At 47.4% G+C, this 13,975-nt stretch overlaps 2 protein-coding genes across 5 annotated transcripts in view; one reads left to right on the top strand and one right to left on the bottom strand.

The window, feature by feature from the left end:
• ADAM17 (ADAM metallopeptidase domain 17) overlaps positions 1–3,185 on the top strand; it is a 37,263-nt gene extending 34,078 nt beyond the window's left edge. Inside the window, exons 19-20 of one of the 3 annotated variants that reach the window (XM_064448020.1) lie at positions 1,124–1,406; positions 2,537–3,185. In XM_064448020.1, the coding sequence (XP_064304090.1) occupies positions 1,124–1,406; positions 2,537–2,547 (294 nt within the window). In that variant the 3' untranslated portion in view covers positions 2,548–3,185. Of the gene's footprint in view, positions 1–1,123 lie in introns of all 3 variants that reach the window. The other 2 variants (XM_064448019.1, XM_064448018.1) reach the window with 2 other exon arrangements.
• IAH1 (isoamyl acetate hydrolyzing esterase 1 (putative)) lies at positions 1,606–13,338 on the bottom strand. Of its 2 annotated transcripts, XR_010372362.1 has the most exons (7): positions 13,215–13,338; positions 11,242–11,294; positions 10,635–10,783; positions 9,658–9,819; positions 6,279–6,397; positions 2,535–2,793; positions 1,606–2,231 (listed from the first exon to the last, which is right to left on the bottom strand). XR_010372362.1 is itself a non-coding variant. In XM_064448021.1 (6 exons), the coding sequence occupies exons 1-6, from the start codon at positions 13,299–13,301 to the stop codon at positions 5,396–5,398; spliced, it is 738 nt and encodes a 245-aa protein (XP_064304091.1). In that variant the 5' UTR covers positions 13,302–13,338; the 3' UTR covers positions 5,222–5,395. The 2 variants fall into 2 exon arrangements, 1 of the variants encoding a protein (XP_064304091.1); XM_064448021.1 differs by lacking the exons at positions 1,606–2,231; positions 2,535–2,793 and adding an exon at positions 5,222–5,563.
• Between the last annotated feature and the right edge of the window lie 637 nt (positions 13,339–13,975).

Here is a 13,975-nt window from a genome sequence, read left to right as displayed (position 1 = left end):
AGCCTCGCAGAGCTCCTGTACAAGCAGTGGGGGAAACGTACTGAAATCAGACCGCTGAGGCAGATGGCCTCTGTTATCTACGCTGATGTAACTGAGGGCGATCTTAGTTCCAGTCCCCCATAGCTAGTGTTGAATGGCGTAAGAAAAGTCACCTTAGAGCTTTATACCTGAATTCAATCTAGAAAATCCCAGGAGGTGTAGCAGCAGAGCACAGGTATAGTTAATGGGCTCCTTGCACCAGCAGCAGCTTAGCAAACAAATATGTGTCTTTTGGATCTGCTCAGGATCGTGTGCTTGGGAAATACGCAGTACTGGTAGCAGGTAAACATCTCATCCTGCCCAGCGTTAGCATTTACTGAGGTTTGTAGGGAGTCTTTTATCCCCAGAAGTCTCTGGGTATTTTCCAAACCATGCTCACAAAGAAGCAGAAGTCAGTGGGCTTTAACTTAATCTGGGTTGCAGAATTTGTGTGTGATCACAATGGTCCCCCTCTGGTCTTCAGTGCAACTTCTCGCACATGAAGCGGAACTCTTCAGGATGGAAGAGTAGAATAAGCTCTACCTTGGACCGTTTCCCTGCACTGAGCTCTCGGTGTTGTCTGGCCTGCCCCTGCGGTTCCAGCCCTGGGTTTTGCCAAAGCAGTGTTGAGCCCCAGGGAGGTGGGACTGAGTCGTCAGCTCTGTCCCAGTGAGGCTGTTGCCTGTGGTGCCTTGTATGGAGAAGGAACAAGCAGAGATAAAAAGGCCTTTCTGCCTTTAGTGCTTAGCGGAGCTGGATTTCTTGAGGAAGAAAAACCAACACAACAAACTACTGCTGTTGGATGTTCTCTTGCTCTTAAGTAAGCGTAAATTGGCTGTTAAGTAAGCATAAATTGACTGTAAAATCCAAACTCTAACTCCTTTTCCAATGTGGTGCAGTGGGCTCAGCCTGGCTAGCACAGGTGGCATGGGGCAATCAGCACGTCTCTGCTGGGAGGGGAGGATGAAGTAGCCTTTAAACGGCTCTAACAAGCGTGGTGCTCCTCAGGCCTGCCACCTGTTCCCCTTGTAAACAGTGCAAAAACTGAACCCTGGACTAGGTCTTGGTTGCTTCTCCCACTGACGTGGCTGCTGGTGTCTTGCAGAACGTGGAGATGCTCAGCAGCCTGGACTCTGCCTCAGTTCGAATCATCAAGCCCTTCCCCGCGGCGCAGTCGACAAGCCGGCACCAGCCGCTGCAGCCCATCACGGCCGTGCCTGCCGTCGCTGCGGCACCGAAACAGGACCACCAAAGAATGGACACTATTCAGGAGGACCCAAGCACTGACTCTCACATCGACGAGGATGGCTTTGAGAAGGACCCCTTCCCAAATAGCAGCTCGGCCGCCAAATCTTTTGAGGACTTGACAGACCATCCTGTCATTAGGAGTGAGAAAGCTTCATCCTTTAAACTACAGCGCCAGAACCGGGTGGACAGCAAAGAAACAGAATGCTAGTGTCTTGCTGCCTTCTAAATGTATGACTTGTGTCTGCAAAATAAGGATCTAAAACCATTTCATTTATATAAATATAAATATATGTATATATATTTTTGTGAGGAAGTGGGAGAGATAAGGAAGTGACCTACTGCAGATGCTGGTCATGTGTATGACCTTCCTTAAATTACATTTATTAGAGCATTATATCTTTTAAAAAGGAAAATCCAAACTAAAACTGGCTTGTTTTTGAAGCTTTTTGGATTTGTTTTTCTATTTCCTTGACCTTTAACATTTCCTTCAACCTGTGGTGCAACACCAAATATCCTGCTGGATATTGGATTGTGTATATTGGCCTTTTTTATAATTTAATATTTTGTAGTCTGACAGCACTGATAGACGAAATTAACGGGCTTTTAAAAACAAAATGAAAACACTGCAGTATGTTCCATTTAGCAATTTCAGGTATATGTAATCAAAAGCCTGAAGAGATGCCTTGAGAACAGAATGAGAGTAATCGGACAAACCCACAGTCTCAGTGTTAAATGAAGATGCATAATTGGAATCAAGAAGCTTAAGATACAGAGCTTCGAAACAAATAAAAGGGTCATGCAGAGGCTGTTAAACCTTACACAATGTGTGGAAATGCTCCTCTAGCATGAACCTGTTTTGCCTCTAGCGGTGGGGTTGTCTTGTCCTCGCATCTCTGTTGCAGAGACAGGCTTTCGTTGGGAGTTTCTCGCTCTGTGCGAAGAGGCTTGTATGCCGCAGGGGTCTGCTACGAGAAAGAAGCGTAAGTGGAGAAACTGTTCATGCAGACAAGGGGTGTTTTAACCAGCTGTTCACAGCGGTTGTTTTGGTGCAGAGCCATTTCTCCAAATGTTATTTTGAAATAGGTAACACTATTGAGGTGTTGAAGGAGCTGAGCCTCAGTTTTCTGTGGTCTCTATGGCCTTTGGAAGCTCCTACTGGATAAATAAATGGGGAGGGGGGGTGGAAATTCACTCGGGGTGGGGGAGGCATTTGTTTGGAAAAAATTGTGAATTTAATAAAAAAAGAAATAAACCTTTGTTAAACTTACAGGGCAAGTGTAAGGAGGAGACTTCAGGAATTCAAATTCCCACACAGGTACTACGATGTGATGTTAAAGGTTGGTAATTTAATGGTGGCCTCTAACTGGATAGAGCTGGACATCTGGAAGGTGAGCTGGGACTGGAACGCGAGCGGTGTTCTCGCGTAGCGGCAGATGGACTGACACTGTGGAGTCACAGAGCAACTGGTGTGATGATAAAGCAGCATCTGAATTCTGTGTGTTTTCCCATAACAATCTGTTGATAAAACTGACATAAAACGTGACCAACAGTAAAACCATTTTAACTGTTACAAGCCTGCGCTCAGTCACAGGGGAGCCGCAGCTGTGGAAAGCCTTTGCGCGCTTAAATGCGAGGGCAAGGAACCAAACCCGTGCTGACACGATTGCGGGCGTACCCCCTTCTCCTCCCCGCCCAAGGATACTTGTTACACTAATACTTGAACGTGTGCCTTATGGTATTCCTGTCTGACTGGCTCTTGTGTTTTATATTTTGGTTTTGAACTTTTGGGGGGTTGGTTTGTTTGTTGTTGTTGTTTGGGTTTTCTTTTTTTGATTCAGTGCAGAGTACATGTGTGAGGAGTTAATTTAATTCCCAATGCAATAAAAGCTTTTTATATTAAAAAAATCAGTTAAATAAGAGCTTTTTCTGTGCAGTCCTTCATTAGTTGTCAAACCCCGAGTTAAAAACCTGGTGTGTAGCCAGGCTTGAGCCAGTTATTTCTCACTGCCCCCCTCTGAACCTTTGCTGCTGCAGAGGCCAGACCCTGAGCAGCCGCAGTACAGCTCTGCACCCGTTGGGCTACTCTGCTTCCTCTGGTGATGGAGTTTTTACTGTGTGGCCTGGGGATTATCACAGGATAGTAGAATTGTTCAGGTTAGAAAATACCTTTAAGATCACTGAGTCCAACCGTTAACATAGCACTGCCCAGTCTACCGCTAAGCCGTGTCCCTCACCACCACATCTGCATGTCTTTTAAATACCCCCAGGAACGCTTCCCTGGGCAGCCTGTTCCAATGCTTGACAACCCTCTTGGTGAAGAAATTTTTCCTAACATCCAATCTAAACCTGCCCTGCTGCACCTTAAGCTTTCCCTTTGTCCTATCACTTGTTACCAACACCCACCTTGCTACAACCTCCTTTCAGGTAGTTGCAGAGAGCAACAAGGTGTCCCCTCAGCCTCCTCTTCTCCTGGCTAAACTCCCTCAGCTGCTCCTCATCAGACTTGTTCTTTTTCTAGACCCTTCACCAGCTTTGCATGGTCAGTTCTGACACTGACATTACTAAGGCATGGGGCATGCTCAAATGCCTTTTTCGTTAGCAAATGTGTAAGTAGGTGTTCTCAGCACTAAGGTCAGCAGTGGCAGGCACTTGGGAGCATGAAAATAGAGGTTTGGAGCAGGCCTCAGAAATCACAGAAGCCATCACTGTATGCCAGAAACTAAAAGACTGTATGTGCACAGTTTGTAATGTCTAATGCAGGAAGAGCCACAGCTTCCACAGGGAGCCCCTTCTGCTGCTCAGCCAGTCTTTGCTGTAAGCTTTCATTACAGAAAGGCCAGTCCAGCCTAGCTTCTGGTCTAGCTCCAGGTGTGTGAACTAGTTACGCTCCAGTTTATAACAAGCACCATTACACAGTAGATGACAGGTCTTGGCCAACTTGTCTTTGTTACTTAGTGACGCCGCAGCAGCCTCGCAGGGCCCAGAAAGCAGCCCATCGTGCTGCTCTGCCTCCCCAGTGCGTAATAAACACATCGCCCAAGGCCTTGCTGGTGGCCTCACCTGTTTTGTGCCCGTGTAGCTGCTGTTATAGCCCAGCATGATGGGGCCGGGGTGGGGGGTTTAGTTGCAGTGATACACTAGTTATTCCTCTCTAACCCATGGTCCAGTAGCAGCCGCCTTTCTTTGGCTAGCTGGCTGGCTAGCCAATTATTTCCCAAACCACTGCTTTTTCCATGCTTGTTGACTTTCAGCTCAGTTTCAGGCATTCCCCCCCCCCCCTTTGTAAAGGCAGTTTTATAGTTTGTGTTTGCTTGGCCAAAAGCTATGCAGAGTATGCTGTCACATCAGCTGTTAAATTATGGATGAGGGCTAAAGCTCACCTGAAACAGCTCCTTAACTTGATGGCAAATCAGATATGATGCAGCTTTGGCAGCAGAGCTGCAGACCCTTTAGGAATGTCTTCAAGATCCAAGCTTTGCAAAACGAGCACGTGCATCATCAGTTTTATGCTGCTCAAACCCATGAACTGTTCTGAAACCTGTGTCTATATGCAAGAACCTGCTGTGGCCACCAAAGTTAAACTTCAAAACCCCTACTGTGAACTACAACAGATCACTATCAAAATCCTTGCCACAGCTCAGATGATAACTGCTTCTATTGCTGTATTGCAACCAAAGAAATTAATCTGGACTGACATTAATAGCTCTTGACAAACTCCACACTGTTCCTCTTATCAGCTCCTAGGTGTTTAAAGCTAGTAGGTGGTATTAATCAAGGCGTAGTGCCCAAAGCTCAGCTAGGCAGAAATGCCTCAGGGCAGCCTGTCCCGTGGTCACAGGACAGCTGTGACTCTCATTTTCCTCGCAGTCTTCCAAGGAAAGAGGAGCTCACCCCCGCAGATATTCAGGCTACCAGCAGGAGCGGCACGCAGACAAACCACCCCGTGACACACCCCGAGTGGTCTCATCTTTATTCTCCCACAGACCAAGGGAAGGGGATACGGAAGAGTAGCGATGGGCCTCCTCGCTGCCCCGCTCCCCAAGGGCGCAGCGTGTTGCTGGACACCGGCCCTTGTAAACAGACTGGCTTTGGCAGGGCGGGCTGCTTCAGCTCGCTCCTGCAGGGGGGCTCACAGAAGGCTGGCCTCGGGGTTCGTGTGGTCCACGTCACGCCAGTAAGGAAGTAGCCAAGGAAGAGCAGACAGTTTTTTTTCCAGGCATGACCAAAGTTGTGCTGCTAGAAAGCTGTTGCCTTTTGTTGATAAATGGAGCCCATCAGACAAATATGAAGAGAAATCCTACAGGGGAGGTTAAAACCACATATTAATGGATTTGCTAAGCACAAATAGAAGGTCTTGAGTAGTTTTTATTTAAGTTCTTCAAAGCCAGCTGGTTTTATTACCACACTGGTTTTATTTTTCACCCCCATATTAAAACATTAAGACAATGTTCTGATGGCCAAAGTCACTGCTATTCATCAGGAAAAGATCACAAGATTAAGTGATGCAGTCGAACTATTGAGTCTGCTGCACCAGGGAGTGCAGGAGACGGACACGATTCAGTGTCCGAACCGGAGTCACCAGCTTACGGAAGCCTGCAGCCTCTGTCACGTGGACGAGTTTGGGTATTTGGTGAGAAGCATCACCGAGGTACCCCTGCAACCTGATCTAACTTTGAAGTTGGCCCAGCGCTCTGCAGGAGGTTGGGCTAGGTGCCTCCAGAGGCCCCTTCCGACCTGAACTATTCCGTGATTCAAAGTCCAGGAAAAGGTTCTTTATGTGTAATGCACCCCACGCACATATGCTAACCAGCTAACAACGGTCAGGTTCTATTAAGCTTTATTTCTCCCAGACCAGCACAAAGCATTACGGATTACTTTTTTCCTTCCCCAAAATGTGATTTGGATATATTTTGTATCATTTCAGTGATAATGCCGCACCACAGGTTCCTCTATACTAAATTCTGCATTTCACAATTCATGACAGTTTCAGAATCTTCCTCATGACATCATACCTGATTTTTCTGCATCAGTGTCCAGAGGTCAAGTACATCCGTTCCACAGTCCCTGGCTACCTGAACACAGGCCTGGGCGTACTCCCCAGTGGTGGCGTTGCGGCGATTCAATTTGTCGCCTATCAGACACAAAGAAAACATTTAGCAATTGCAACTGACGCAGTTTGATTTCTGCCTTCTGTGGCACACTTGATGCCCATCAGGTCTCTTTCAGGGTGCCTTTTGTTTCTGAGGCATTTAAAAATGTTTTACATATGTACAAGATGTCTTTACTTCCGTCACACACAGATGTGTAACAGGTGACAGAGGCAGTGGCAACAAAGCACACAGCATAACACTTATTTCTGTGCTGCTCACAGCTTTCACCTTCTGTCAAGCTTCAGACACCTGCTACTAGCACACAGAATAGAGTTAAGTAAATGTAAATCTATTGTCAGGCTTGCCTTCCACTTCCTGGATGACGTCAGACATTTAGCATCCCCTTACAGAAGTCTCCTCGCTGTATCACGCTGGTGGAACTGGGTGCATTTAGGTGCAAAGCTTTATTAGCACTTGTGACTGCTACACATGCGTGCGCAGTTACACCGTGGGCTGGACGTTCAGCACATGCCAGCTACTGTAAGCCAGCAGTTTTGCATGGACCACAGGGAAACTTTCGGGCGGGATATTATTAAGTTATGTTGTTTGATTTTTCTTAATGGGACCTACAATGCAATTCATCAACTCCTATTCTACACCCATCTTACATCTGATGATTCCCACTTCTCCACACTGCCACCTCTTTCCTCCCATCATTTCTTTTCATCACAAAAATATCCTCTGCAGCCTCACCGGTCCTGCCCCACCATGGTAGGTTTCCAAACTCTTGCTTTGACTTTCTTCCTAGTTCAACTCTCCCACAGACCGAGCAGCCCTACAGCTCATTCAGCCCCCACCACGCAGAGCTCCCGTTGTTGCCAAGTTGCCTGTATCGATCACAACCACACCTCCCCAGGTGAGGTCCTGCAGTCCTTTCCTTTTGCCTTTCTATGGCTTCCAATCTAGCAGAATCTATAATTTCTTATTCTCCCTTTGCCTTTTCTTTCATCATGAGAATTACTTCTTGACTGTTTCATCTCCTCTTCCACTCTGGAAGCACACAAACACATGCCTGCTCTCAATGCGCAGCTCTGCAGGAGCATGTACTGGATCTATAAGCTAAGAGCAGCAGCCAAAGGAAGCTCAGGGAATATGGGGGTCCCCTGAGGGACCGAGGAGGCAACCTAGTGATTTACTCCAATCTCTGCATGCACCCACTCAGCTTGGGAGGGAGGACAGCCAGCAGTGGGGAGCAATGAGTTAGGGGATACTCAAGAGACGCCAGATGCATCTGGGTGGGTGGGACTCAGCTGAAGGAGCTGCCTGTTGCACTGGTGAGGCCAATGCCTATCACCTACAAAAAAAAATCACGGCTAATGGGAGACCCATGGTGACTGGAAGAAGGTTAACATTACACCCATTTTCAAGAAAGGCAAGAAAAAGGACCTGGGAACTGTTCATCACTCAGCCTCACCTCAGTGCTGGGAGACAGTGGAGTTGCCTCCTCTTGGGATTTCCAAACACATGAAGGACAAGAAGGAACTATCCACACAAATTTAGCAAAACAGATAGTGCTTGACCAACTCAATTGCCTTCTGGATGAAATGATGGCTGTACAGGTGACAAAGAGCAGCTCTGACTTTGGAAGGGCTTTATCTCTGTCTCCCACAGCACCCTCATTTGGAAGCCTAGTTTCTTTTTATGCCTCTCTTCATGCCTGGGTGAATGTTCCTGTTAACACCATCCTCCTCATGTTTCACATCTCTCCTTTGCTCTGATATCTAAGACAACTAGATATAAGCAGGACATTTCTCCTGGATACTGGCTGAGGGCGGATGATCTGATATTGCTGCTTACTGTGCGCGCAATACTTTATTTGTGGTCCACCATCTGAGACCACCCTGTCTTTTGTCCCATCCCTAGACAGCAATCTCTTAGACAGATGCTGGCAGATTCAATGCTGTAAATGCAAATTTCCTCCCTCCCTACCCCATAAAAAGGATAGCTTAAAGACAAAAATGAACTAACAACATTTAAGAAGTGTTACTTGGTAGCTAGCAGCCAGATAAGCACCATTTGTTGTGTGCTCCCCTAACAGATCTTCAGAAGGACAACAGCAGTGCCTGTTTTGCAAACTATGGCTGTAGCAGCTTTAGCAAGAGCAGGGCACACACTAGGAAAGGCCGCTCTGCGCCTGACCTATCCCTTACACCCTACCCAAGGACCTACGCCTGTCACATACACAGTACCGGCCATGTCTGATGTTTGATCTGACCTGCCACAGCTGCAACTGTCCTACACAATTTGCGACTATTACTCTAGGACTTTCTCTCCTTTTCCAACTGAAATATAAGAACTACCCTGCCGGATGAGACTGAAATCTGTTTTGCACAGTGATCACTGCCACACACCAAAGGTCCCTAACGGAAAGCCATCCAATAACACAGTCTCATTTAATGCAGTTTAAACATGAGGTCATCATCAAAATGTTACCACTTTGAGCACATAACTCAGGACACGAAATACCACCCAAATTTGAGAAAACCTTGCAAATACTAAGATAACAGTTCTGTCTTTACCTGATTCTAACTCGACAGTCTTTTATAAATGTGCAAGAACTGCACAAGCTGTCCCAATGGGAAAGAGGACACACTCTCAGGAGGTATAAACTGTCAGTGCTGGAGTCAGCGGGATTATGGCAATTTCTGCCAGATGACTAATACGAAGTAAGCAGTGCTGTTCTGTCTCTATTTTTAGGGTTAGCCTGAACAACGTAATGAGAAATCATTTAATCACCTTTTACTTCTTTACTTTTATTAGCATCCTTAGAATATTATATTCTCTGGGGTTTTCAAAATTTAAAATAAACCTGGCTAGGATATTATCTGCTTATCCAAATAGATGTGAAATATGCTGTGACTATTGTAAAATATTCTAAGTCACACTGCCAAAAATTCTTCCATTATTCATGCTATTTTGGAAGGTGCTAGGACATGACGTGGCCTGCCTAGGACATGTCGGCAAAACCTGTGCTCTCAAAGGGCAGCCGCTTCTGTCAGTTTTATGCACAAAAAGATCAATCAACACTTTCAAAATGATGTCACTAATTAGTTGGTAGGTACCTCATGAGCTTATGCAAAAGCTGCTTAGCAAACCAGCTAGCAGTCTTTGTCCATCAACTCCAGGAACACGACTGCAATCTGGCACAAGCACGAAGCTAATCATCTGTCAGCTGGGAATCAGCAACTTACACACTGCCGGTAAAATGCAGAAATTCTGCCCATCCATACCATTCTTTTACCTTTGGCAAGACACTCCTTCTCCCAGGCCGATTCCTGAAGAGGTGGTGGCGTTATCAAAATAACCCTGTCTTCAGTAATGTCTATTGACTTCAGATACTGTATCATGCTCTTTAAGTTTGCAGCATATTCCTCCAAAGGAACGTGTTGCTTAGGGTTCAGATCTGTTAGGGGATGGAGCACACACATCAGCGACGTTAAACTGCTTACAGATTTATTACACAACATAACGTGCTTTTTACAGAGTGTATGAATGTGGGCACTCATTTTCAGTACACAGTTCACCTCAGCCATTGATTCAGGAGGTGGTGTGGGAAAATGCTGTTCCTCAATATCCAAAGCAGACAAATGGAGAGTTTAAACACAGCACTTCCAACTAATACAAATAAAGGACAAGGGAAAAAAAAATCACCTTTTTTTTTAAAATATGCTTTGTCTTGAAACTCCGTATCTTAGTATTAGATGGCATAATCACCTCAAACTTCACCTGAGACAAAAGCTAAGATTTTTCACTCTCTTGGATGTGGAGAAAAAATTTCAAAATTCCCATGGATGTACAAAGAGTTCTTTGTGCACTGAGATTATAATTTTGATTAGACTAGCTCTGCATGCTGCTATGCGTATCTTAAAGAGAATCCAACTGCTACTTTCCATCATTTCCTCAACCCATCTGCCAAGAACCCATCAGACTGCTTTAAAGGCAGAAAATCAGCTAGATGCCCAACTCCAATTTTAGGTGATGGATATATGACTAATTCCTGAGTACCTTGAAATTTACTTTTAATATTAAAACTTGCTGAGAGGGCACTGCATGGTTTAAATATAAATCAAAACATTGAAAACAATCCACCGTAAAAAGGGGCACATGCTTCATGGAGAAGTGGCAGGAAAAGTCTGTGTGATGTTCTGCCTTTTCTGCTAAAATGTAAAACTGTCTTAGGAGAACAGGTCACAGGAAAAAAAAAGAAAGCTACTGTACCTTTCAAAGCACTGTCATTGGCTCCAAAGAAAATCGTAACTGCCACAGTACTCTCGGCACCAGTACTTTTACTGATCAATCTTGGAAGGATCAATTTAGCCCACCTGGTGTTGTACCCTGAGAGCCCACGGTTCACAACATCACATTTTCTGAAACAAAGACACATATCAATAAGAACATCTCTCCTCTGCCCACCAGAATAAAACCTGGGAAGTTTTGCGCCATTATGTCAGGATACCTGCCTCCAACCCTCTCATAAACAATGAGATGTCACAGGAGTTTTCAGTGGGATTATAACTAAGTGTTTTGAAAGTGCACCCACAAACTGCACATGTAATATTTACCTGTCACTTAAGCTATGAAACTAGAACAACAATCCTGACAATCACTAAGAATTTTTTCTTTCCACTCAAGCTTTGAGCAGAAAGAAACACCCAATGAGTATTTCCACTACTATTGGGCAGGTTACCAGTAAGGCAGTCCCACTTCAGTAAATAAATAAATGTTAATAAATATACATTAAATATTAACTTGTGTTGGCTCTCTTTTAGAAAAGCTGCACGACTTCTTCCATGCTAGAAATTACTTTTGAAATTTAAGCTCTTACCTGACCAGTCTCTCAGCAAGGGATGCCCCCCAGCCATTTTCCTGGAAGGAGAACTGAAAACAAGGAACATGGTTAGACCCTCACTGGAAGAACTCTTTCCCCAGCAGGTCAGCCCCACCACTGGCACCTTCCCTCCTCAAAAGCTTTCTGTGCATGGCCTCTCGCACTGCTGCAGCAGTGCTTCCTCCCTCCCAGCCTGTCCTGGCCCTGGAGAGGTCCAACAGCACTGGTCTTACCTAGACACGACTGGCATCAGAGGTAATGCGGGACCATACAGCAGGATGGACCCCGTGGTCACTTCATAATCAAAACTGACTGCTGCCAAGCTGTAGTTTCATTTTGACTGGTGAGGCTTTTTTTCCCCCTCCCTTTTCTACTTTATTTCTAAGATTCTTTCACTGTTCCTTCATTCTGGAGACCACCTCCCAAAAATCCTCTCTCCACATGCTGCGTCAGAGTGCAGTTCAATACCTACCTCTTCTAGTAGTGGAAAAATAATTACCTTCCCCTTATTGCTATTGCAGTGCCACCCTCTGCGTTACCATGCTCCGCCCGTTTACAGAGCTGCACAGGGAGTTGGTTTAGACAACCTAATTCCCATTAAAGACAAACTTCACCTTTGGCCATATCTGTTTTCATCGCAGGAGCTCTGTGACCCGCTCCACCATGCAATCAATGCAACAGAAGGCAGGGACGCAAAATGAACACTAAAAAGCTGGCACTGCCTCAGAGATGTTCACCAAGCCACGATCTGGTCATGTCGATGCAGAACATGTCGCTAGGGTGGGCGAGCTTGGCACAGGGAGCTGCACAGAAGGGATGCACCAGGAGAAGGGACGTGCCAGGAGAAGGGACAGGGAGAACTGCAGACAACAGGCTCTTCTCTCTGTCTGGAAAATGCCACTGCTGCCGAAATACCAGAACCTACACTTCTAGAATCATAGAATCATTAAGGTTGGATAAGACTTCTAAGATCACCAAGTCCAACCCTCAACCCAACACCACCATGCCTCCTAAACCATGTCCCTAAGTGTCACCTCTACATGTTTTTTGAACACCTCCAGGGATGGTGACTCCACCACCTCCCTGGGCAGCCTCTTCCAATGCCTGACCACTCTTGCAGTAAAGACATTTTTCCTAATATCCAATCTAAACTTCCCCTGGCACAGCTTGAGACCATTTCCTTTCGTCCTATCGCTTATTACTTGGGAGAAGAGACCAACACCCACCTCGCCACAGCCTCCTTTCAGGTAGTTGCAGAGAGCGATAAGGTCTCCCCTCAGCCTTCTCCAGGCTAAACACCCCCAGCTCCCTCAGCCGCTCCTCATAAGACTTGTTCTCCAGACCCTTCACCAGCTTCATTGTTCATCTCCGGACACGCTCCAGCACCTCAATGTCTTTCTTGTATTGAGGGGCCCAAAACTGAACACAGCACTCGAGGCGCGGCCTCACCAGTGCCGAGTACAGGGGCACGATCACCTCCCTGCTCCTGCTGGCCACACCATTCCTGATACAAGCCAGGATGCTGTTGGTCTTCTAACATAGGAACTTCACAAATTTCTGCCAAGAAGGCTCTGAATCTCGTAAAAGACCATCAGGAATGAAAGCTCCTGGAACACCCTCGTGGGAGATCCAACAGGGACACAGCTCCCATTTCGCGGGTCCCCTTCCAGGCCCCTCCCCGCCACCCACGGGGACCGCCCCACGGCGAGGGGAGCGGGTGCCCCACACTCGGACACACGCACATCCACTCCCGCTGCAGCGATTTTCCTTAAAAATTAATAATAAGCAAAGCCCTGCGCTTGGCACAGGCGCTCAATGTAACGCGTTCAAGGAAAAGCAAGGGGGCGGCCGGAGGGCTGCCGCTCCCGGTGCGAGGAACTGGGACGCTTAAGGGGCTGCGGAGCGCCAGGCCGGGGGGCCCGCAGCCGGGGCGGGGGCCGGCCGCTGAGGGGCTGCCGCAGGGCCGCTACCTCGGTGATGGAGTCTCCGAAGAGGACGACGCGGGGCCAGCGAAGGAGCCGCCCGCCAGCGCCGGCCCCCGCCTCCGCCAGCGCCATGGCCGCCGCCGGACGTCCGCCCGCCGCAGCGGGAGGAGGAGGAGGGAGGCGGTGCCGCTCCTTCTGAGGCGGGAAACGGAGCGTCTGCGGCTCGGGAGAGGCGCCCGGGTAGATCTGCGTTAAAAACCGGGTCCACGTTCCAGCATCGCCCATGTTTTGTTGCTTTTATTCTTTTATTGCGGAGATGACACCAAGTTGGGCGGGAGTGTCGATCTGCTCGAGGGTAGGAGGGCTCTGCAGAGGGACCTGGACAGGCTGGATCGATGAGCGGAGGTCGGTTATATGAGGTTTAACAAGGCCAAGCGCTGGGTCCTGTGCTTTGGTCACAACAACCCCATGCAACGCTACAGGCCTGGGGAAGAGTGGCTGGAGAGCTGCCCAGCGGAGAAGGACCTGAGGGTGCTGGCTGACAGCTGGCTGAGCATGAGCCAGCAGCGTGCTCAGGTGGCCAAGAAGGCCAGAAGCATCCTGGCTTGTATCAGGAAGAGTGTGGCCAGCAGGAGTAGGGAAGTGATCGTGCCCCTGTACTCAGCACTGGTGAGGCCGCACCTCAAGTACTGTGTTCAGTTTTGGGCCCCTCAATACAAGAAAGACATTGAGGTGCTGGAGCGTGTCCAGAGAAGGGCAACGAAGCTGGTGAAGGGTCTGGAGGAGAGGTCTTATGAGGAGCGGCT

This window comes from Phalacrocorax carbo, chromosome 3 (assembly GCF_963921805.1).
Source record: "Phalacrocorax carbo chromosome 3, bPhaCar2.1, whole genome shotgun sequence".
NCBI classification, from domain to species: Eukaryota; Metazoa; Chordata; class Aves; order Suliformes; family Phalacrocoracidae; genus Phalacrocorax; species Phalacrocorax carbo.
This window is presented reverse-complemented; position numbering and strand designations above follow the sequence as displayed.